This window comes from Mandrillus leucophaeus, unplaced genomic scaffold (genome assembly GCF_000951045.1).
Source record: "Mandrillus leucophaeus isolate KB7577 unplaced genomic scaffold, Mleu.le_1.0 Scaffold206, whole genome shotgun sequence".
NCBI classification, from domain to species: domain Eukaryota; kingdom Metazoa; phylum Chordata; class Mammalia; order Primates; family Cercopithecidae; genus Mandrillus; species Mandrillus leucophaeus.
The window spans coordinates 1,926,051-1,949,451 of NW_012102099.1; the positions used below are offsets into that span (position 1 = coordinate 1,926,051).

General features: G+C 49.1%; 2 protein-coding genes and 1 long non-coding RNA gene across 3 annotated transcripts; 1 reads left to right on the top strand and 2 right to left on the bottom strand.

Annotated features, from left to right (window-relative positions):
* Positions 1 to 3,249: 3,249 nt before the first annotated feature.
* On the bottom strand, positions 3,250 to 5,003 carry LOC105539501. Its single transcript, XR_001006056.1, has 4 exons — positions 4,758 to 5,003; positions 3,633 to 3,796; positions 3,469 to 3,546; positions 3,250 to 3,352 (listed from the first exon to the last, which is right to left on the bottom strand). It is a non-coding gene; the product is annotated as an uncharacterized LOC105539501 (long non-coding RNA).
* An 871-nt stretch (positions 5,004 to 5,874) lies between these two features.
* On the bottom strand, positions 5,875 to 21,569 carry REM1 (RAS (RAD and GEM)-like GTP-binding 1). Its single transcript, XM_011979816.1, has 6 exons — positions 21,566 to 21,569; positions 15,626 to 15,694; positions 14,212 to 14,771; positions 13,077 to 13,159; positions 8,276 to 8,477; positions 5,875 to 6,623 (listed from the first exon to the last, which is right to left on the bottom strand). Exons 3-6 carry the CDS (start codon positions 14,549 to 14,551, stop codon positions 6,352 to 6,354), a joined length of 897 nt encoding a protein of 298 aa, XP_011835206.1. The 5' UTR covers positions 14,552 to 14,771; positions 15,626 to 15,694; positions 21,566 to 21,569; the 3' UTR covers positions 5,875 to 6,351.
* On the top strand, positions 17,970 to 22,351 carry DEFB124 (defensin, beta 124). The gene is made up of 2 exons (XM_011979815.1): positions 17,970 to 18,027; positions 22,194 to 22,351. Exons 1-2 carry the CDS (start codon positions 17,970 to 17,972, stop codon positions 22,349 to 22,351), a joined length of 216 nt encoding a protein of 71 aa, XP_011835205.1.
* Positions 22,352 to 23,401: the final 1,050 nt, after the last annotated feature.

The window sequence follows — 23,401 nt, forward strand, 5'->3', positions numbered from 1 at the left end:
GGCCAGGCGCGGTGGCTCATGACTATAATCCCAGCACTTTGGGAGGCCAAGGTGGGTGGATCACAAGGTCAGGAGTTCAAGACCAGCCTGGCCAAGATGGTGAAACCCCATCTCTACTAAAAAAAAAAAAAAAAGTAGCAGGGCACAGTGGCAGGCATCTGTAATCCCAGCTACTCAGGAGGCTGAGGCAGGAGAATCGATTAAATCCGGGGGGCAGAGGTTGCAGTGAGCCAAGATCGTGCCACCGTACTCCAGCCTGGGCAACAGAGTTAGACTCCGTCTCAAAAAAACAAACACACAAACAAACAAAACACAAAATGACAATTAGCAATAATTATTTAAGAATTAGGGTTGGGTGGCCAGTAATCCCAGCACTTTGGGAGGCCGAGGCAGGCGGATCACCTGAGGTCAGGAATTCGAGACCAGCCTGACCAACATGAAGAAATCCCATCTCTAATAAAAATACAAAAAATTAACTGGGTGTGGTGGTGTATACCTGTAGTCCCAGCTACTCGGGAGGCTGAGGTAGGAAAATTGCTTGAATCTGGGAGGTAGAGATTGCAGTGAGCAGAGATCGCACCATTGCACTCCAGCCTGGGCAACAAGAGCGAATCTCTGTCTCCAAAAAAAAAAAAAAAAAGGAAGAAAGAAAGAATTAGGGCTGGGTGAAGAGGCTCACACTTGTAATCTCAGCACTTTGGGAAGCCAAGACAGGAGGATCATTTGAGTCCAGGAGTTTGAAGCCAGCCTGAGCAACTCTGTACAAAAAAAAATTAGCTGGGCCTGGTGGTGCATGCCTGTGGCCCAGCTACTTGGGAGGCTGAGGCAGGCAGATCCCCTGAGCCTGGGAGGTTGAGGCTGCAGTGAGCTGTGATCGCACCACTGCACTCTAGCCTGGGCAACAGAGTGAGACCCTGTCTCAAGACAAAAGGACTGGGATACTTCACATAAAGGCTTTCTGCCTTTCTTAGAAAAACTGACATGTGATATCTGGCAACACTGGATTCATATTCTTTTTTTTTTTGAGACGGAGTCTCGCTGTGTCGCCCAGGCTGGAGTGCAGTGGCCCGATCTTGGCTCACTGCAAGCTCTGCCTCCCAGGTTCATGCCATTCTCCCGCCTCAGCCTCCGAGTAGCTGGGACTACAGGCGCCCACCACCACGCCCGGCTAATTTTTTGTATTTTTAGTAGAGACGGGGTTTCACCATATTAGCCAGGATGGTCTCGATCTCTTGATCTCGTGATCCACCCGCCTCAGCATCCCAAAGTGTTGGGATTACAGGTGTGAGCCACTGCGCCTGGCCCAATTTTTTTTTTTTTTAAATGGAGATGGAGTTTCAACATGTTGGCCAGGCTGGTCTTGAACTCCTGACCTCAGGTGATCCGCCCACCTCGGCCCCCCAAAGTGATGGGATTACAAGCATGAGCCACTGTGCCTGGCCAAGAAATACTATTAATATCCCCACTTTCCCGATGAGAAAACTGAGGCCTAGAGAGGGGAAGTAAATTACCAATGGCATATAGTGGTTCTTTCTTAAGTACTAAAAATCTCATTTAATCCTATGGGATAAGAATTATCACTTCTCATTTCAAAATGAAGGAAAGAAGAACCCAGCTCACAAAGAGATCAAGTGCTTGAGGTGGGATTAAACACAGGGTTCTTCTAGTTTCAAAGCCTATGCTTTTCCACCAATAAATGGTCACATCCACAATGCATGGGAATGTAAGCCACAACGCACACACGCACATATTCACACACCCTAGCCTTGAACTTGAACCATATGGAACTGGGTAAAACCACATGCATTGCTGCACCCAGAGCTCCCATCCCATCATTCGTATTATTTTTAACTGAACCCTGAACTGAACAGAAGGGAACAGTGCTCAAATTGAAACTGAACTTGTATATTTTTTCAAGCTGTTGAACTACAATATTTAAATATTCTGGAGACAGAGACAATTACATAGAGAATTCTATGCTAATCCCTTCACTCTGTATATTTTGATTTGCCTAAGGTCATATGGTCATGACAGACCTGAGGGATTCTTAGCCGTTACAAAGCAGTTGTAGGTGATTTTTTCACTACTTCTATCCCTCTTTTACCTTCCCTTTCCCTTCGTGGCCAGGGCAGGGACTTGGAAGTTCCTGTACCCACCAGCTGTGATCCTCTCTACATTCTCTACCTTCCTTCAGAGCCCACATCCTTGTCCACGTTTGCTGAATGAAGAAAGGAGGGAGCGGGCCCTATGAGATGTATATTTCCCATCTTCAAGGACAGGGAGCTCCAGCCCGAACCTGATTCCTCGGGGGTCCCTGAGCAGAAGCTTCATTCCTGGGATGAGAAATTGGAACTTTCCACCAAGGCCAATAATCCTCAGTATTTGAGCAGCCTGGCTGGGGGTCTTGGGATCCAGGTGGCCTTTGTCTCATCTGGACCAGGCCAGCACAGTTTGTGGCCCTCCCCACAGCAAGAGGAGGGACTTCAGGAGGCTTGGGGGCCCCTGGGGAGACATCCATCTTCCCAGAGCTTTATCATTTTTTCCATAACAGTATCCTCCCTTCAAGGTGGAAAGTCCCAGCTGGCAGCTGAGGATGCTGTCAATGTGCTTTTGTTCTCTGTCTTGCCCCTAGCTCAGGCAGCAGGGCTGGAGACAAAGACACCTACCTTTTTATACCAGCGTGTTCCAGGCTTGCTGTACAAACAAATAGTGTAACACAGACCACCCCTTAATGGGGTGAGCTAGACTTCCCTGGTTTGAATTCTGGTTCTGCTACTTGCTAGCTGTGCAATCTTGGTGGGGTACTGAACTTCTCTGTGCTACAAGTTTCTCCATATGAAAACTGGGGTGGTGATAATATGATCAGTTTTCAGGATTTAATGATTAATGTATGAAAAACACTTAGGACAGCACCTGGTATATAGTAAGAGTGATGTAACTGCTTGCTGTTTACTACATGACTTTGGGCTTGGACAACTCATCTTCTTTCTCTGAGTCTCAGTTTCACTAGTTGTACAACTAGGATGGCAATTCCTGCCTGCCTCTCGACCACTGATCTGGCCTTTTCTTGCTGTGTAGCCTTGCAGAGATTCTTGGGTTCTCCTGGCCTCTGTGTCCTCATGTATTAAACAGTACCTATTAAGTAGAGGGTTGTGGTGGTGAGCACGTGAGAAAACGTGTACCCAGCATGTAGCATGGGGCCCAACACTAACACAGAGAGTTAAAATGAAGTTAGTTATTTTTTGTTTTGTTTTGTTTTTATGGACGAGAAAGTACTTTTTAAACTATAATAGGCTGAGGGAGAGTGTGGTTTTCTCACATGCTTTCCCAGCCATTCCTTATTCACAGACACCTAGAATCAGAGAGGACAGGATTGGAAGGGCAACTTTACAGGTAATGGATAATGAATTAATGGGTATCTATTAATGGATAATGAATTAATCCATTCAACAAATATTTACTGAGCACCTACTATGAGCCAGGCACTGTTGTAGGTGCTGGGGTCAGAGCAGCACTGAGGGCCCTTCCCTCAAGGAGCTTTCATTCCTGTGGGGCAGACAGACAAAAACATGTGAACACATATGCCAGGCAAAGACTCATAAGCAGGTCTTCACAGTCTCAGAATATCTTACCCATAACATATCCTGGTTTCTGCAAGGCCTTAAGATAGGATAGCAGAGTGGGACCCAGTGGCTCATGCCTGAAATCTCAGCACCTTGGGATGTTGAGGTGGGAGGATCTCTTGAGCTCAGGAATTTGAGACCATCATGGGCAACACAGCAAAACTTTGTCTCCTCTTAAAAAAAAAAAAAAAAAAGAAAAAGAAAAAATTAGCTGGGCATAATGGCATGTGCCTGTAGTCCCAGCTACTTGGGGGGCTGAGGTGGGAAGATGGCTTGAGCCTGGGAGGTGGAGGCTGCAGCGAGCTGTGATCGCACCACTGCATTCCAGCCTGGGCAACAGACAGAGTGAGACCCTGTTTAAAAAAAAAAAAAAAAAAAGATATGCTAGCGGGAGCCCACGTTTATTGAATCTTCTTAGACACAGGAAGTGTCTAAAGCATTTTACACAACTTGAATCATTTAATCCTCACATCGATCCTAAATGAAAGAATTGTCATGAATTCCATTTTATAGATGGAGAAACTAAGGCACAGAGAGATGGAGGGGAGCAAGGTTTGAACGCACACCCCCTGGTTCAGGGCAATGTCTTCAATCACCCTGCCCTCTTGCTGTGCTGGCTGCATAACTCCTTCCCTCAACACCTCCCACCTCCCTATCTTGATCTGCACCAGTTCTTTTTTCCCTCCCCCTTTCCTCCCCTATCCCGTTCTCAAGTATTTCTTCCACATTCTGAGTGGCCTGGGGTAAGCTCTCTCTCTCTCTCTGGCCCTCAGTTTTCCCATCTGAGGCTGGGGGATTGGACTGGATTATCTTCAGGTTCTTCCCTGACTACTCTAATTTTCAGCTCCTTATCAGTTTGTGATTCTTTTATTTGCTGATTTGTTTTCTAGTCTGCCAGCCCACCCTACTGTGAGCTACTGAGCAGTGAGCTCCCTCTTTCTGTTCGCCACATCTCCCCGGAGCCTGGCACTGTGCCCGGCACTTAGTAGGCCCTCAATAAATATTTGTAGATGAAGAAAGGAGGGGATGAGGGCGATCGTACTCAGTTTTCTAAAGCCAGCTCCTGCACTCTCTCCCGCGCCCCTCTTCTTTTCTCAGCTCTTCCCCCTCCCCTCTTCCCTCCCGCCCTCTCACCTCCCAGGGCCCACTCCGGCCCTCCATCCGGCCTGCATTTTTCCGGGTTTGATATCATTTTTTCCACTCTCCCGGCTGCTGCCGGCTGCCTCTGCCAACTTTCCACAGCCAGAGCCCCTCCCCCTGACCGCAGGCCGGAGACAGCTTGGGGTGGGGGAAGACCTTCCTTCTCTTCCCTTCCCCAGGCTGGGGTTGGGGTGTGGGATTGACTGCCATCCGTCCCCGTTGGAAGGCTGGGGTGCGGGGAGTCGCGGCTGGAGGACGCGGCTGGCTGGCTGGCGGGTGCTGCCGTCTTTCTCTGCACCGCTTACCCCGGGACTGGCGTCTGGGCTAGTTGGGGGAAGGGATGTCCGGCGTCAGGGACACGATGGTCATAACGGTTTGCGTCTTGTTTTCTTCTCAAAGCCGTGACACCCCTTCCTTTCGGGCTGGAAACTCCTGACCTGATCCCCAACACCCAGCCCTGACCCCAGCCAGGCTGGATGCCTCACCACCTCCTTCCTCCCGCACAGCCAAAGTGAGACCCAGGAGGAGGCTGGGCCCTGGGGTGTAGTCCTCGCTGGCTGGGCGACTCTGGCATGCTCACCTCCCCTCTCTAGGCTTGTTTCTGCCTTCGGGAAATGAGTGAGTTGGATTAAACTGGGGTCCATCCCGGGGATTAATGGATTGAGTTTCATAGAGTTCCTGCCCCAACCTCGTTTAAATTGGATGTGAAATTACGTTTTTAAATTCATTTTCCCAAGATTCTATAGGGTTTTGTATCATCTTTAAAGAGGACAATGGATATGTTGGTCACTAGAGTCTGACAAGCCTGGGCTGGAATCCTGGCAACTTCGCATATAGCAGCTGTATGATCTTGGGTGAGCCTTCGGTGTCCTGTGCCTCAGTTTACTAATGAGCAAAATGGGGTTAATCGTAACACCCTTCTCCCAGGTGTTGGGAGGATTAATTGTTGCGACAGCTTAGTACACAGCTCCCAACAAACGCCAGCAATTCTATTGCCAGGATGAGTACTGAGGTCCTTCCAGACATGTGAATCTAGAACGTAAAAAATGGGTTAATGAGAAAGTAGCTGGTCACGAAACTGTGGTTGTGATCCACTGTCGGGAGAAGGGCCTGAGCACAAAATTGGTCCAAGTACTTTATTGATTGGCCCTGACACCCAGCCGGCAGGCTAAACCAGTCAGTCTACAGTCAAGTGTAGATGGGAGGGCAGTAGGTGGAGACGCCTGGAAGAGCCGAGACAGAGATGTCTGGGCATTCAGATGGGACATCCTTCTGGTCTGGTTTATTGTGAGGGTTTCTGAGGGTTGGCCAGAGCCCAGGGACAAGGAAGATTTTTTACAAAAAGACACCCACCACGTAAAAAACTACTTTGTGCCCAGCTTGGGGCTTCGGCCCCGTCGTCTGTCTGTTCATCGCTTTCCCGGGGTCCCCCAGGCTTGGATCTGGGGGATGCTCAGGCCATCAGGGCAGCAGGCAAGCAAGACACATGATGCAGACTCCAGGTAACGGCGCCTTTGTCCCGCAGTGGCGTCCGTGGAACCCATAAGGCAACTCAGCGACCCGCCAACTCTCAGAAGGGCGGGAGGCTTCAGAGCACGGCCAGATTGTGGCAGGACTTGGAGCGGGCCTTGAGTGCCCGGCGGCGTGCGCTGCGGGCTGTCAGACGTGCTAGGAAGCGACGAGCGCGCTGGGCTAGGCTGGCCGGCCGTCGGGGTGCTGGGGGCTCCTCGGCCGCACTGTCCCGGCGGCGCAAGCGCAGTTGGCGCACCACGCCCTCGAAGAGCTCAGCCACATTGTGCTGCAGCGTGGCGGAGGTCTCGATGAATTTACAGTCGAACACCACAGCGCAGGCGCGGCCCTCTGAGGGGGCGGGGCCCGGCGAGCAGGGGTGGAGCCATAACCGGAAGGCGGAGAAAAAGGCAGGAAAAGTTGTGTTCAGTCTTGATTGGAAGAAATTTTTCCTGTGCCCATACCTCGTGTTGCTGTCTGGGGACTCAGATAAATCAGACTGGTCTTTGAGGGAAGACAGAGAGGCTGGGGCCAGGGAGGGGTCACGTTGAATGCCAGGTAAAGGGTCTAATTTGCTGTGGATCGGAATTACCTGGAGGAGCTTGTTAAAATGCAGATTCCTGGACCCACCCTCAGAGTTTCTGATTCTGTAGGTCTGGAAATCTGTGCTTTAACAAAATCTCCTGGGGCTTATGTTGCAGTTTTTTTTTTTTTTGGATGTCTGTTCACAAAGCTTATGGTCTTCCACCTCCAGGATGCCACTGGGTCCGAGTTCTAGTCTTCAGGGGCTGGTGACTGTGAAACTGACTTTTCCTTTCTAGGTCTCAGTTTACATATTTTTTAGATTTTACTTTGTGAGTAAGACCATTTAAAAATTGTTATGGGCCCCATCTGATATGTCAAACTTATTAAAATATTCCCCATCCCATTGTAAATACAATCCATATATGACATTTAAAGTTTTAGTTTGTAGTTGCTTGCTGACAAAATATGTTTTACAGACAATTAAAGCTTTGTGAAATTTAAATTTCTAATTTTTTTCACTATATTTTGGAGCCAGTAATGGTTCTTTTCAGTTCTCAAATGTAAGCCCTTGAAAGACCTGTAGACACTGGGCCTATCATCCTGGTGGATAAAGTGTCTCTGATTAAGGGGCTAGGGGAGCCACAGAGGAAATTACTATTATTATTTTTTTGAGACAGAGTCTCATTCTGTCACCCAGGCCGGAGTACAGTGGCGTGGTCTTGGCTCACTGCAACCTCGGCCTCCTGGGTTTAAGCAATTCTCATGCATTAGCTGCCCAAGTAGCTGGGATTACTGGTGTGCACCACTATGCCTGGCTAAGTTTTGTATTTTTAGTAAAGATGGGGTTTCACCATGTTGGCCAGGTTGGTCTTGAACTCCTGACCTCAAGTGATCCACTTGCCTCAGTCTTCCAAAGTGCTGGGATTATAGGCGTTAGCCACTGGGCCTGGCCAGAATTTTTTTTAAAAAAAGAGCGAAAATTATTTTTTATTTTTTGTAGAGAGAGGGTCTTGCTGTGTTGCCAAAGCTGGTCTCAAACTCCTGGGCTCAAGTAAGTCCTCCCACCTTGGCCTCCCAAAGTGCTAGGATTATAGTTGTGAGCCACCATGCCCCACCACATACACGAATTTTTAAGAAGTGCGAATTCAGCTCTGGTCTTGGAAAATTCTGGCAGCTGGCAAGGAGGAATAATTGAGAAGTGGGAGGACTGGAGAAGGTGGAGATGCCAGGATAGCACAGAGACTGTAGGCAGAGAGGGAAGGGAATGTGGGATTAACGGAGGTGGCCTGACAGGACTTGGGGACTGGTTTGGGGGTGGTGAGTGGGAGACAAGAATGGTTCCTAGCTTTCAGGCTTAGGCAAGTGGCTGCAGGGTAGGGGCAGCTTGGCAGGGACAGTCACTGAGATGAAGAGCGCTGGAGAAGCAGCCATGACAGCGGGGCCCAGGGGAAGAGGAGGGGGTGGGATGGAGGGCTCACCTTCCACAGAGACTTCTCGGCAGCGGGCCAAGTCCGCCTTGTTGCCCACGAGGATGATGGGCACATGGTCTGCCTGATGTGTGCGCCGCAGCTGGATGCGGAGCTCAGAGGCACTCTCAAAGCTGCCTCGGTCTGCGATGGAGTATACGATGACATAGGCACTGCCCCCCTGCAGGCATGACTCCTGGCTCCATCTTTTATCCTGCAGGAGAGGGACCCAAGGCCCATCCTCAGAGGGTATCTAGGCCCTGGCTGAGGAAGGTAGAGCTGGGATGGTCTAATGGTTGGGATGGGGCTGAGGTTTATAGTTTGGACAGGTGTGGGGGACAAATTCTGCCATAATTCCCTGTGTCACCTTAGGAAAATCGGTGATCCTTTCTGAGCCTCAGTTTCTCTGCTTGAAAATTTAGGCTAATGACACTACCTCACATAATTCTCTCACTCACTGACACTTTTGCAGGCTGGGTACTGGAGGCAAATTGACTTGGTTCCTCTTCCTGCTAAAGAGGGTTCTGCCTTGACCTGTTTAGCTCTTTTGTCTTGTTTCTGAGGAGGGTTTAGCCTTGCCAGAGGGTTCTTTATGCCTGGTGAAATCCAGAATGAAGAGAAAAAAGGGAGAGAGAGAGAAGTGAGGACAGGAGGCTGACTTCAGAGGGAAGGCATTTTTCAGGACAGTTTTGAGGACAGAGGTGAAGGAGCAACTGTAAAGTGTAAGTTCACAAGGGGATGAGAGGGGCAAGGGACACTTTAGGAAGTGGCTTCCTTTCAAGTTGTTTGACCAAGAAAAAGAAAGAACTGCAGTGCTTTTGATATTTCGGATGGTGATCTTTTGTTAGGGACAGCCCTTCAAGACTGGACTACTTGGGTAGTAACTTTATAAGTGTTGAATAAGACACAGTTTCTGCCCTCCAAAAGCTCATGGTCTGGAAGAGAGCTTATGGAAATGGGGAGTTATAGTGTAGTGTGAAAGTAACAGTAAGAGGCATGTGCAAGTGGCTGGAGGAGTGGTGTGGGGAGGCCAGAACAACCCCACCTGGAAGAGTGTGCAAGGGCTTCACAGGGGACTGGTGAATGGGGTTAGGAAGGAGGGGCAGGCCAAGCAGGAGAGAAGATATTCCAGACAAAAGGAACAGTCAGAGCTAAGGCCTGAAGTGAGAAAGACTGAGTGTGGTTGTGAGGTAGTGAAGAAGCCAGAAATTTTCTTTCATTTTTCTTTTTTTTGAGATGGAGTCCCACTCTGTCTCCCAGGCTGGAGTGCAGTGACATGATCTCGGCTCACTGCAACCTCCACCTCCTGGGTTCAAGTGATTCTCCTGCCTGGGCTTCCTGAGTAGCTGGGATGACAGGCGCCTGCCACCATGCCTGGCTAATTTTTGTGTTTTTGGTAGAGACCTTGAGAAAATTTTCTCCTCTTTTCTGGCCTTTTATTTTCCAACCAGTAAAATTAGGAAACTGAACCAGTTTCCCTGGTCAGTGACTGTGAAGAGAGGTCTCAAAGAGGGTCCAAGCAGTAGCAGCATTATCGAAATAAGTATCCATCCTTTCCATTTGTGCACTACATGGTACTCTGATATCAGAGAGGCTGAATCTGACAGAATTGGGTGGGCCTTAGGACCTTAGTGTACCAGGCTGGCTGACCATCAGGCCACTTGGAGTGTATTAAAAATCAAATTATCGGCTGGGGGCGGTGGCTCATGCCTGTAATCCCAGCACTCTGGGAGGCCGAGGCGGGGGGATCACCTGAGGGAGGGAGTTTGAGACCAGCCTGACCAACATGGAGAAACCCCATCTCTACTAAAAATATAAAATTAGCCAGGTGTGGTGGTTCATGCCTGTAATCCCAGCTGCTCGGGAGGCTGAGGCAGGAGAATCACTTGAAACTGGGAGGCGGAGGTTGGGGTGAGCAGAGATCATGCCACTGCACTCCAGCCTAGGCAACAAGAGCAAGACTCTGTCTCAAAAAATAAATAAATAAATAAATAAAAATCAAATTATCAGGCCTCACCCTGGCCCTCATCCTCAGCCTGGGCAACAGAGCGAGACTCCCTCTCAAAAAAGATAGATAGATAGATAGATAGATAGATAGATAGATACTAGAGCCCCAATTTTAGAGCTTCTTATTCTTTTTTTTTTTTTCTTTTTCTTTTTCTTCTTTTCTTTGAGATGGAGTCTCACCCTGTCACCTAGGCTGGAGTGTAGTGTCATGATCTCGGCTCACTGCAACCTCCACCACCCAGGTTCAAGCTATTCTTCTGCCTCAGCCTCCGGAGTAGCTGAGACTATAGGTGCCCGCCACCACACCCAGCTATTTTTGTATTTTTAGTAGAGACGGTTTCACCACCTTAGCCAGGCTGGTCTTGAACTCCTGACCTCAGGTGAACTGCCCACCTCAGCCTCCCAAAGTGTTGGGATTACAAGCGTGAGCCACCGTGCCCAGCTGAGAATCTATATTTTTAATCACACTCCGAATGAGTTCATACTCACAAATCCATGCACCAACTGGCTTTTGTGATCTTGACACACAGCAAATCCTCCAAAAATATTTGTGCAATGAATGAATGAATGGTCAAGACTCACTTTCTCATTCTAGAGATGGGGAAAACTAAGACCCAGAGGAAGAAACCCATCCATACTCAAGGTTGAGAACCCACATCTGTCTGACTCAAGCTGGGTGTGGGGTTCCAGTTCCTGCCTTCTAGTCTAGAATCCTTTCTCCCCTGTTTCCTGAGTGGGACTCCCAGTCTGATCACCCATCTTAACTCGCTGGACACTGCCCCATAGTATCCTCAGCTGCATCTGAAAAGTAGACCCTCTCACTAGCCTGTGAGGTCCACGAGGCCAGGGGGCATGTCTGCCTTATTCATCTCTGTGTCTCCAAGGTCCTGGTCCATGATAGACACCCAGCAAGTATTTCTGAATGAATGAATGAGCGAATAACTGAAACCTCAGCTGAAGGTTCAGAAGGTGATGCTCTTGAGGGGGAGGAAAGTCATAAGACAAGGACTCTTATGCAGTCCTAATGCATAAGAATACAGCCTTGGCCGGCCATGGTGGCTCACGCCTGTAATCCCAGCACTTTGGGAGGCCGAGGTGGGTGGATCACCTGAGGTCAGGAGTTCAAGACCATTCTGACCAACGTGATGAAACCCTGTCTCTACTAAAAATACAAAAATTAGCGGGCGTGGTGATAGGCACCTGTAATTCTAACTACTCGGGAGGCTGAAACAGGAGAATCACTTGAACCTGGGAAGCGGAGGTTGCAGTGAGCTGAGATGGCGCCACTGCACTCCAGCCTGGGCAACAAGAGTGAAACTCCGTCTAAAAAAAAAAAAGAATAAGATCTACAAAGATTTTGTAGATCTGGGTTTGAATCTCACTTGCTATTTGAGAGCTTTGGACACATTATTATTATTATTTAACCGCTCTGGTCTTTGGTTTCCTCATCAGTAGAATGGGAATCAGAAGACTCACCATTTATTTTTTGAGACAGAACCTTGCTCTGTCGTCCAGGCTGGAGTGCAGTGGCGTGATCTCAGCTCACTGCAATCTCCACCTCCCGGGTTCAAGTGATTCTCCTGCCTCAGCCTCCCAAGTAGCTGGGACTACAGGCCCATGCCACCACACCTGGCTAATTTTTGTATTTTTAGTAGAGGTGGGGTTTTGCCATGTTGGCCAGGCTGGTCTCAAATTACTAACCTCAGGTGATTCACCTGTCTCTGCCTCCCAAAGTGCTGGGATTACAGTCCTGAGCCACTGCACCAGGCCCAGTTTTTGTTTTGATTGAATTCATAGAATATGTCTAGTGGTTAACACAGGGGATGACACTTTGGAAGCTGGCACTCCATAAATGTCAGGTACTGTTATAAGAGTCATCATCATTATTATGCTCATTTGGCCCCGGGTTTCCTTTTATGCTTGTTAGAAGGAGAGCTGTCAACCATTGTCAATCACCCACCAGTGTCCTCCTAAGCCCCACCCTGAGGGCAGGGCCTCCCTCAGTTTTAGGGGAGCAGCCTATCCCTTAGAGAGATGGGATCCCAGGTGATTTTAGATCCTTCTCTTTGCTTTGATGTTTTTCCTCAAAGTTCTACAACTTTCCTCAAAGTTCTACAATGAAAGTATGTATTACCCACGTAGCAAAAGAAAAGAAAACACAAACAAGATAAAATCATAATAGGGACATGTTCCTGCCTACTGCTCTCTTCCTGTTCTGGTTTCCTTTTTCTCTACCTACCAAGTCATAATTACTAAGAGTTATCATTTACAATTCTTCACCCCTATTCAGCAGTTTTTCATGCTTTAAACTGGGCTTACCTCTGAAATTGCATAAGAACTTTAAAAAACCAGCTGATGAGGAAAGCAGGAATGGTTAACCCATTTATCAGATGAGAAAACTGAAGCTTGGAGTGGTTAAGTCAATTGCACAAAACTACATAACTAGTAAGAAAAAGAAAGGGGGTTCAGCCTTAGGCATTTTGGGGCCAAATCCAGCGTTCCTTCTGCACAATGTGGGTGGGAGGGGTGGGACGAGGATGGAAATAATGATGGGGAGATGTGCAGGTGGAGAAGCACATTCTGAGATGGCTGGTAGGAGGGGATTGTGGAGTGAGAAAAGGGGTCAGGGTCATAAGGGTCTTCTGTTTGGGATTGGAAAGACTGCTTAGGAGCTGTGGGTTTTGGGGGAGGGTGCTGAGGATGGCTCTTGCTCACACCTGATCTGTAGTGTCCCAGGACGGGACAGGAAAGAGTCTAATATTAGGCTCAGCACCCCTCTCCCCAAATTCTGCTTGCAGTGCCATACCAGTTTCTCGGCCTCCCAGGTGTCCACGACCACCAGCGTGGTGTCTTCTCCATCCACCGTGAGGGTCCTCTCATATACATCTTCTGCAACCGAGGGAAGAGCTGGATCTCAGGGAGGAGGGGCAAGCCTGAGAGAGTGTGGTGTTCGCTACCCCCCATTTCTGGTCACATCACCCCCTCCACTTGTCCTCAGAAGCGCTTATCACACTTGTTTGATGCCTGTCTCTCCTGGTAGGAACCCATGTCTCCCCAGGTGCCATAGTACCTGGCGCATAGTAAGTGCCAGAAAGATTTGATTGATTGAATGAAGGTGGGGTGGTGGGGTTAAAGCTGGGCTAGGAATTCTCCCAGGCCTGCTCTGTCTGACTTAGCGCGTGCTTCAGGCAGGTCATGTTATCCTCTCTTGACCTCAGTCTCCCTATCTGTAACACATACGGGTTCTCACTCTTGAGGCTGGGGGAGAGAAGTCAAGACTAGAGAAGGGTCTGGCTAGATGTCCCTACCTTTTCTCTGCATTTAATCAACCCCCTTCCCCCACTCACCCTATGTCCTTCTGGTCAGTCGTTCAGGGGCCTACCTTCATCTCTTCTATCTTCCCTGTATCCCACCACCCTGGGGCCCCTGACACTCTTAGCTCACTGCAGTTCTTGGGAATAAAGCACCCCAGGGCCCAGAACTTGGGGTCTAGCAGTCTCCCTTCTGCAAAGGATCTTAGTTTTGCTGTAGATCATGGTGACCATGGATGGGTGTCTATGGGACTGGGAGAATCTGAGAGTCAGAGGAGTTGGGGAGGGGAGTTTCTGAACTGGGTGGAAGTCTACCATTTCTTCATTCAGAAGAATTCAGAATTGCCACCCATATGACATGGAAATGAATCATATACTTCTTGTTCATGGGAAGTTGGCAAAATTCTTGTTCTATTCAAGAATTTCCCTCCCTTTGACCAGTGTGCAGGCTGTGCCATGTACAACTTTGGAGGGCAAGGGGGCATCATTCATGTCATAGTCTAAGTGAATGATGCCCCTTAGAGTTGAACAGTGCATGACTTGTACAACTGTTCTTGGCAGCCCTGTGCCCCTGGTGACAGGGCTTTCGCTCCTTTGGCCACATCCCAGCCCAGCCCATATGGCCCCTACCTCCCAGCTGTTCATAGAGGTCCCTCTCTTGCTTCCCTGCAAAGAGGCTGGCCAGGCTGGTCTTCCCCACTCCAGGATCTCCAAGTAGCACCACACGGTAGAGGGCCTCCCAGGAGCCTTCAGAGTCGCTGGATTCAGAAGACCAGTCATCTGGGGCAGGTGAAGGTTTCTGGGTGGGAGGGTTGAGGGAGGCCGATTGACCCAGCCGGGGATGCTGGGATTGAGTGGAAGGCGCTGTGCTCAGGAGGCCAGGCTGGCGGCCCCGTGGGGACAGGGGCAGTGGGGTGCTGGCTCGCCGGTGCAGAGGGGTCTTTGCTTCCTGTCCGGTGTTGAGTGTCATCTTTGGTAGAGGGGGTTTTGCTTCTTCCTTCCTTCCTTCTGAAAGAAGGGGGAATTGGTTGTCAGTCAATTGCTTTAGGCTGCTTCTTTCTATAGCGTCCTGATGAACTGCTGAGATGGCTTCTTCCAGATCCCCCTCTTGTTCAGATGGGAGTAGGAGGTGCCTCAGCTTCTTGGGGCAGAAAGCCCCTAGGCTTTCTGGCCTCAGGCTCTGCGTAAACCTGGATGCGGCTGGAAGGAGTGAGTGTGCAGGCTGTGAACACACAGACACACACACCCAGAGGCCATTCCCTCGCCTTAAGGATGATGACAGACAGGCAGGCAGAGGGGCAGTAGTGAGGTGGGATGTCCTCACATGCACACTCCCCATTCCGTGCACACGGACCTGCCCTTCCCACAGAACATGAGGCCCTGGCTCTGAAAGGCATCCAAATTGTCCCCCTCCTCCCCTTCCCCACCGCTCTCTTTCACAGGTTCTGGGCTGGGAGTGCAGTTTCAGGTCCCCCCCACTGCAAGGGTAGGGGCTACTTAACTTTGGATGCCCAATTTCACGGGGTCTGAGGAGGAAGAGGCAGGAGGGTGGGTTGGAACTACAGAAGGGCGAGGGGGGTATAGGGGTAACCCGACTGTAACCCGAGTGCCCTGGTGCCATGGGAACCGCGTGTCTGACCCGCCCCCTGTGTGAAATATTCAGGAGCGGCTGACGCTACGGCCTCTAACTGCTTTTGGGGACGGGAGCTGCGGCCGGCCAGGCCCCAGGTTAGGTGACAGGACAGGGTCCTGGCAGGGGACGGGGAGGGCAGACCACAGGGCCCGGGAACGCTGTGCCATTCCTGGAGTCTGGGTCCGAGCTTTCCCAGCCGGCATCCTGGGTGTGAATCCCCCATCCTGGGGTTGAAGGGGTCTTTGTCCAGGACTATCCAGCCCTCCGGGTCGCAGGTCTGAAGACCCTCACCCTCGGGACGCGGTTTCAAAGCCCTCCTACTCCTGCCAACGCTGCCGAATCCCCCTTCAATCGCCTGGAGAACTCTGCTCCAACTTGAGCGAGTTGGCCGCGCGTAGCGCAGGGCTTTACCTCGGCGTGGGAGGGGTCCAGGGTCCCTCGCAGCTCCAGCGGCTGGATGCTCCAGGCTGTACCACCCGCCTCCGCACGCAGCCCCTCAGGCCAATTCCCCTCCCCTCGCCGCCTGGGCCGGGAGAGGAGCCGCGACCCCGCCCCATCCAGCCCCGCCCCATTAGGGCAGCCCCGGGGTCCCCGCCCTAAGGCCCTGGCCGCTCAGTGACTTTTCTGAAAGTGCAGAGCTCAGCTGACCCGCTTCTGCCAGCCCTATGCACCGAGTGAGGGTGGCAGACGAGAGAGGAAGGATGGGGGCTCTGGATTCCTGGGTCTGGAGCTCCATCTGCGTAGGGGATGCACCAACACATTAGCCCCCAGAAAAACCACTTGGGGAACTTGCTAAATATTCAGGTCCCACCTTCCAAGAGAGGCGGATTCCACAGTGCTGGGAGAGGGGTTCAGGAATCTGCGTTTTAAACAAGCGCCCCAAGTGATCCTGATGCAGACGGTTCATGGACCTCACTTTAAGAAACTGCTCTGGATGAAGAATTAATTTTGGGAGGTGGCTTGGAGGAAGAGAGAGCTCAGAAAGTCTGCACTGAAGAATTCTGAAAATCTTATTTTGGCATCATTCATTCATTCATTCACTCACTCACCAACTGAGGCTTAGCTGGGCCTGGGCCTGAGGTCTCTGCCATTCTGTCTACTGTTTCTATCACTCATGGCTTAAAAATAAATGCTCCCAGGTATAGAGGAGGAGGAAAGAGATCACTGGTGATGTTGGCTATCCAAGGGGCCAGGATCCAGACTCTTTGACTGGGGTGCCTCCCTTTAGGTCTTGAGAAATTGGGGTGTGTACGTGTGTGGAGCCATGGAGGCCAGGCTGCACCTGTGGGTGGGGCTCATTGTCATGGCTGAGGGGATTCAGGTGTACAGTTTGGAATAACTCCCACAGCAGCTGAACAGACTGGCTCAGCCCCCACAGGTCTTGGAGCTGATGCAGAACCCCCTCGTGCCTGGCTTCTTTCCGTGGCGTGGCCCTCTAAGCTTACCTTTCTAACTTGCAAGATGGGCCGTGAGTGGTGCGGCACCCTTCATAGTCTGGGAGTGAGGTGACTTGGCTTCTAGTTCCATCTCTGCAGCACAATTGCTGTGTGACCTTAGGCAAGTCAACTCCCCTCTTTGGGTTTCAGTTCCTTTATTTAAAACTGTAATCTGAACAGCTTACACTCTTGCTAAAAAACTTTTGGTTGTCTATAATACAAAAGTCTGAACTTGGCATTCAAGCCCCATCATATTCTCTGCAGAATCATTTCAACCTCTCCTCCCAGGAAAACCCTTGCTTGGCTCATGCCCCACTCTTTTAGGCACATTCTGTTCTTTCTGCCTGGGATACCTTTTCCCCTACTCATCTTTCATGATGCAATTTAGATTCCTGTGTACCAGACACTGTTCTAAGCTCTGCACGAATATTATCTCAGGGGTTCTCAAACTTTGGTGGTGTGTTAGAACCACCTGGAGGGCTTGTTAAGCCACATTTTGCCAGGACCCACCAATACTCTCATCTGTGACTAGTGATCTAACAAATGACCAGAGAGCTAACTTGTGACCAGTGTTAGTGAATCTGTGGTCTAACTTGTGACCAGTGATCTAACCTGTGACCCATGGGCTGCTCCATGACCTGTGGTCTTCCTCTGCTTAGAGAGAGGTGAATTCAGTAGGTTCGGGGTAGGGCTAAAGAACTGGCATTTCTAACAAGTCCCAGGTGTTGCTGCTGCTTGCTGGTCTGGGAACCACACTATAGGAGCCACTGTATTACTTCATTTAATCCCCTAAATGAGATAGGTAGCTATTACTGTCTATGACATGGGTACTATTACTCTTCCCATTTTAGAGTAGGCCTGCACACATGCTGGTCACTTGGCCTTGTAAGGGATACTAGTCATCATTTCATAGACAACAGCCTGAGGCTCAGAGAGGTTAAGTGACTTGTCTGATGTCTCACAGCAGTTAGGGGGAGATGTGGGGATTGAACTAGGTCTCTCTTAAGTCAAAGTTTTTTCCACTGTCTTAGGTGGGGAAGATGTCTAGTTTCTGACCCTAGACAATGCCTCAGGAAATTCTACCCCCAGCTTCCGAGCTCAACAGGCTCCGGAGGGTGTGGCTGACCAGTTCACACGTAGCTGGCTGAGATCCCAAGCAGCCTGGGGACTACATGGCCTCATACTCCCACTTAGGCCTGCTGCCCACAGCACTGCCTTTATCCGCAGCTCAATAAAGGCTGGACTGGAAGCAGCGAGGCTCAGCATGCTCGGATCTCTCTTGTGTTCTCTCCAGCAGCCTCCCCAGGAGCCCCATGGCCATGACACAGCTGCTTCTGCTCCTTGTGGCTCTCCTGGTTCTGGGTCATGTGCCACCAGGTAGCAACATCGTGTGCATGTGTGTGTGTCTGCACGTGTGTGCGTGTAAAAATGAGGACTAGACTCTTAGGTCCTGGAGGACAGAGGGGCCTCTACCAGCATTTAAGTTCTGGCCCCACCACTGACTTGGTGGGCAACTTAGAGCAAGTTGCTAAATCAGCCTGCACCTCAGTTTCCTAATCTATAAAATGGGATTCTCTCAATAAATATTCATTTATGTTATGATTGTTGTGAAATCATAACAGTGAAAGACATCTAGCAGTGAAAGAAAAGAAGGTCCTTGCTTTCACGCAGCTGATATTTTAGTTGGTAGAGATAGAAAATAAGCAGATAAACATGTTGGGTGGTGATAAGTGCTAAGAAGAGGAAAGGCAAGGGAAGGGGTTAGAGTGGTGTGTGCATGGAGAAGGGCGGGGATGGGAAGACTGATGAGGATGGATAGGGAAGGTCTCTAATAAGATTTGTTTCTTTTTCTTTTTTCGAGACGGAGTTTCATTCTTGTTGCCCAGGCTAGAGTGCAATGGCATGATCAGCTCACTGCAACCTCTGCCTCCTGGGTTCAAGCGATTCTCCTGCCTCAGCCTCCTGAGTAGCTGGGACTATAGGCATGTGCCACCATGCCTGGCTAATTTTTGTATTTTTAGTAGAGACGGGGTTTCACCATATTGGTCAGGCTGGTCTAGATCTCCTGACCTCAGGTGATCCACCCGCCTCGGCCACCCAAAGTGCTAGGATTACAGACATGAGCCACCATGCCCGGCCTAGATTTTTTTCTTTTTAAAAACTTTTTATTTTGGAAGATTTCACATATACATGAAAGTAGAGAGAATAACAAGGTGAGTTTGAAACATTTTTATTATGGGAAAATTTAAACTTATGCAGAAATAGAGAATACTGTAACAGCATGAGTTTTTAAAAGAGACTTCTTTATTTGACTTTTAAATTTGTGTAGAGATAGAGTCTCACTATGTTGCCCAGGCTGGTCTCAAACTCTTGGCCTCAAGCAATCCTCCAGCTTTGGCCTCCCAAAGTTCTGGGATTACAGGTATGAGCCCAGCCAGAAACTTTGGTATTTAGGAAAATTTCAACCAGAAATAAGAAATAAATAGTATAAAGAACCTCTATTACCCATCACCCAACCTCAACAATTACCAATTTGAACCAATCCTGTTTTGTTATTCACTTCCCCCTCCTCTCCTGTGAATTATTTTGAAGTACATTCCAGCGATCTTATTTTATATAAAGTGGGTTTGAACCGAGGTCTTTTTTCTTTTTTTTTTTGAAACGGAGTCTCGCTCCTTGCCCAGGCTGGAGTGCAGTGATGCCATCTCGGCTCACTGCAAGCTCCGCCTCCCAGGTTCATGCCGTTCTCCTGCCTCAGCCTCCTGAGTAGCTGGGACTACAGGCGCCCGCTACCATGCCCGGCTAATTTTTTTTGTATTTTTATAAAGACAGGGTTTCACCATATTAGCCAAGATGGTCTCGATCTCCTGACCTCGTGATCCGCCTGCCTCGGCCTCCCAAAGTGCTGGGATTACAGGTGTGAGCCACCGCGCCCGGCCTGAACGGAGGTCTTAATAAGGTGAAAATACGAGAGAAGATCATTCCAGGCAGAGGGAGCAGCAAGGGCCGAGGCTCTGAGGCAGGGTAATGGATGCGTTTGAACAGCAGCAAGGAGGCTGGTGTGGCTTGGGGAGGGAGCATAAAGGAAGTTGGTGGGAGATGGAGTCAAAGACATGAGGAAGAGAGTGCAGATCATGCAGGAGAAAGGAACTGCTTCTGGATATTGGGGTGACTGGGAAGTTCAAACGCGATGGTGTGTTAAGAGTATTTCTTGGCTGGGTGTGGTGGTTCATACTTGTAAATCCTAGCACTTTGGGAGGTCAAGGCGGGAGGATCAATTGAGCCCAGGACTTCGAGACTAGCCTGGGCAACATAGGGAGACCCCATCTCTACAAAAAATAAAAGGATTAGTTGGGTGTAGTGGTGTGCACCTGTAGTCCTAGTTATTTAGGAGACTGAGGTAGAAGGATTGCTTGAGCCTAGGAAGTAGAGGCTACAGTGAGCCAAGATTGCACTACTGCACTCCAGCCTGGGCAACAGAGTGAGACCCTGTCTCAAAAAAAAAAAAAATTATTATAGAAAGTGTCCTCACCTGGGAGCTAATGTCTCGGGTTCTGGTTCCAGACCCACCACTTAGTGGCTATGGGAGCTTGGGCAAGTTCATTCCTCTCTTTACTGGTAAGTGAGAGGATTTACCTAGAATGGGTCCTGGTTGTTCCAGCAATCTAAGCTATCATACTGATAATCTTGCCTCCTATTTATTGAGCATTTACTATATGCCAGGCACTGTGCTAACGTGATCCTTATCTGTGCTCTGAAGGAGAGTTGTACAGATGAAGAACTGAGGCCAAGGTCACTCAATGGGAAATGACTGAGCTGGGATTTAGACCCAGGAGGTCTGAGCTGGGTTCACACCACACTGTTAGCGATTATACTACACACTGTCTTCAGAGGGTGTATTCTTTGCCTCATGGAAATTTTGAGGCCAGTACCGTATCATTCTAAGATTCTCTACTTTAGCAAGAGGGAAGTGTGGACTGCTCGGCAGGCTGAATAAAACCTGCGGATATGCCCAAGGCATCATTTGAGGATTACATGGGATGTATTTTAATCCACAGAGATTCAGGGAAGCCTTTCCCCTCCACCTCCCATTCAGTGCTAATTCTTCTGGGCTGCTTGCTCTCTGCTTGTCTGAGGTTGTATGTCTGGAAATGTCATTTAACAGTCAAGCTTGTCTACATGGTCCTAGTCTCCCCTCACTTCCCACATCGGTTTTAACTGACCATCACAGTACCCTCATCATTTCCAATGTGGCAGTTACCACAGAATCTATTTCTTGTATTTATTTGCTTGTTTTTTTTGAGGGCAGGGACCATGACCATATTGTTCATTGTAGTACTTCTAGTGCTCCGTCTTTATTGAGTGAATAAATGAAGGACAGGCTGCATCCCATGTTGTGACCAAAGACCCTTGGAGGGAGCAAAGGACCTATTCCCCAAAGCCTTACTTTTCCATGGCCCATGGTTGGAAATTCCTTCACTAAAACCTAACATTAAATAAGTCCCTATGTGTCAGGGGCAGTTCCTGTAATGGGTGTGGACTCTGGAGCCGGATTGCTTGGGTTTGAGTCCTAGTTCTGCTCCTGAATGGCGGTATGACCTTGGATAAGGTTATATTTTATATTTAATTTTTCTTTTTTTTTGAGATGGAGTCTTACTTTGTTGCCAAGGCTGCAGTGAGCTGAGCTGCGCTGGGTTCAAGCGATTCTCCTGCCTCAGTCCCCCAAGTGGCTGGGATTACAGGCACCTGCCACCATGCCTAGCTAATTTTTATATTTCTAGTAGAGATGGGGTTTCGCTATGTTGGCCTGGCTGGTCTTGAACTCCTGACCTCAGGTGATCCACCCGCCTCAGCCTCCCAAAGTGCTGGGATTACAGGTGTGAGCCACTGTGCCCAGCTAGAGAAGATTATTAACCTCACTGAGCCTCAGTTTCCTTACCTGTATAGTAGGAATTGTAATAAGACTCTAATTGTATAGTGTTATGAAAAGTGCTTATGTGTACTTGGTGTGTTGTTTCACCCGGTCAGGAAATTAGTCTCTATTTATTTATTTGAGATGGAGTCTCCCTCTGTCACCCAGGCTGGAGTGCAGTGGCACAATTGTGGCTCATTGCAATCTCCTCCTCCTGGGTTCAAGCGATTATCCTGCCTCAGTCTCCTGTGTAGCTGGGACTAAAGGCACGTGACAACACACCCGGCTAATTTTTCTATTTTTGGTAGAGAAGTTTTGCCATGTTGGCCAGGCTGTTCTCAAACTCCTGACCTCAGGTGATCTGCCTGCCTCAGCCTTCCAAAGTGCTGGGATTACAGGTGTAAGCCACCGTGCCTGGCCTTAGTCTGCAATTTGTAACTAATGGTCTAACCTATGACATGTGGTCTAACCTAAATTGTAATCAGTACTCTCATCTATGACTAGTGATCTAACAAATGACCAGAGAGCTAACTTGTGACCAGTGTTAGTGAATCTGTGGCCTAACTTGTGACCAGTGGTCTAACCTGTGACCCTTGGGCTGCTCTGTGACCTATGGTCTTCCTCTGCTTAGGGAGAAGTGAATTCAAACGGTGCTGGAAGGGCCAAGGGGCCTGCCGAACTTACTGCACAAGGCAAGAAACTTACATGCACCTGTGCCCGGATGCGTCCCTGTGCTGTCTCTCCTATGCATTGAAACCTCCGCCGGTCCCCAAGAGTAAATATGAGTAGCTGGTTCTTGCTGTCCAATAAAACACGGGCTGCCAGTTGTCTCTTCTTTCTGTTTGCTCGCCTGTGCTCCTCTCCCCCCTGGGGTGGGGGATAGGCCTAGGATGTGGGAGAAATGGTCTGTGGAAGGAAGTGAGGGACCTCAGGAGAGTGGGCACTAATGACCATTGTAAATGGTTCCGGTCCTGGCCACTTCACTTTCTCTCTGTCCAACTCCGGAAAAGTTACTGAACCTCTGAAAGTCTCCTCAACCATAAAATGGGAATAATTATAATATCAGGAGATTAGCACTTTATAAAAGAAATGCAAGAAGAAAGGTAGAGTTAATAATAACAAGAGTTAATAATATAGTTGATAATAACGGTGAATAATAGTAGAGTCAAAAATAAGCTTCTGGAATTCAGAATGAGATGGCACATTTGACTTGAGAGGCAGGCCCCACTGAGAGTGAAAGGGTTTTCCTATGTTCCTTGATAGGGTATCCTAACGACTTAGGGATGGAGCCAAATCAACAGACTAGACACTTTTCTGAAAATTAAACCACCATTTTCACACACAAACCGCCATTTTCCTCCCAGTGTTCAAATAGACCCTCATCTAAGCATACATCCAACTTCCTAAATCATTAGGATACACCCAAAAAGTCAAAGAGACCAGCCAATTCTAGGGTGGAAGATTCCCCAAAATACTTCACAGATCAGGCCCACAAGCCCAGAGAGGAAAAGTGACTTATCGAAGGCCGTACAGTTCCCGAGTGATGTGTCAAGGAATGGAGCCACACCCCGGTAGGACAGGACAGTGTGATGGGGAAATTTTGGGAGGAAGGGAGTCCCTTGACACTGGAGATGTGCAAGGTGAGCCTGGTGGCTCTGGGATGCTAGAGAAGGAAGTTACCTGGATAGGTGCTCAGAAGTGTTTTTCTGGAGGACAGGTTCTACTCAAGCCAAACCAATCATTGAATGGTTGAGATGATGATATGTAAGTATCCTTTAGAAAGTGCCAATTGCTTTATTCATATCACCTCAGTTATATATTATGCCCGCCTGCCTGCCT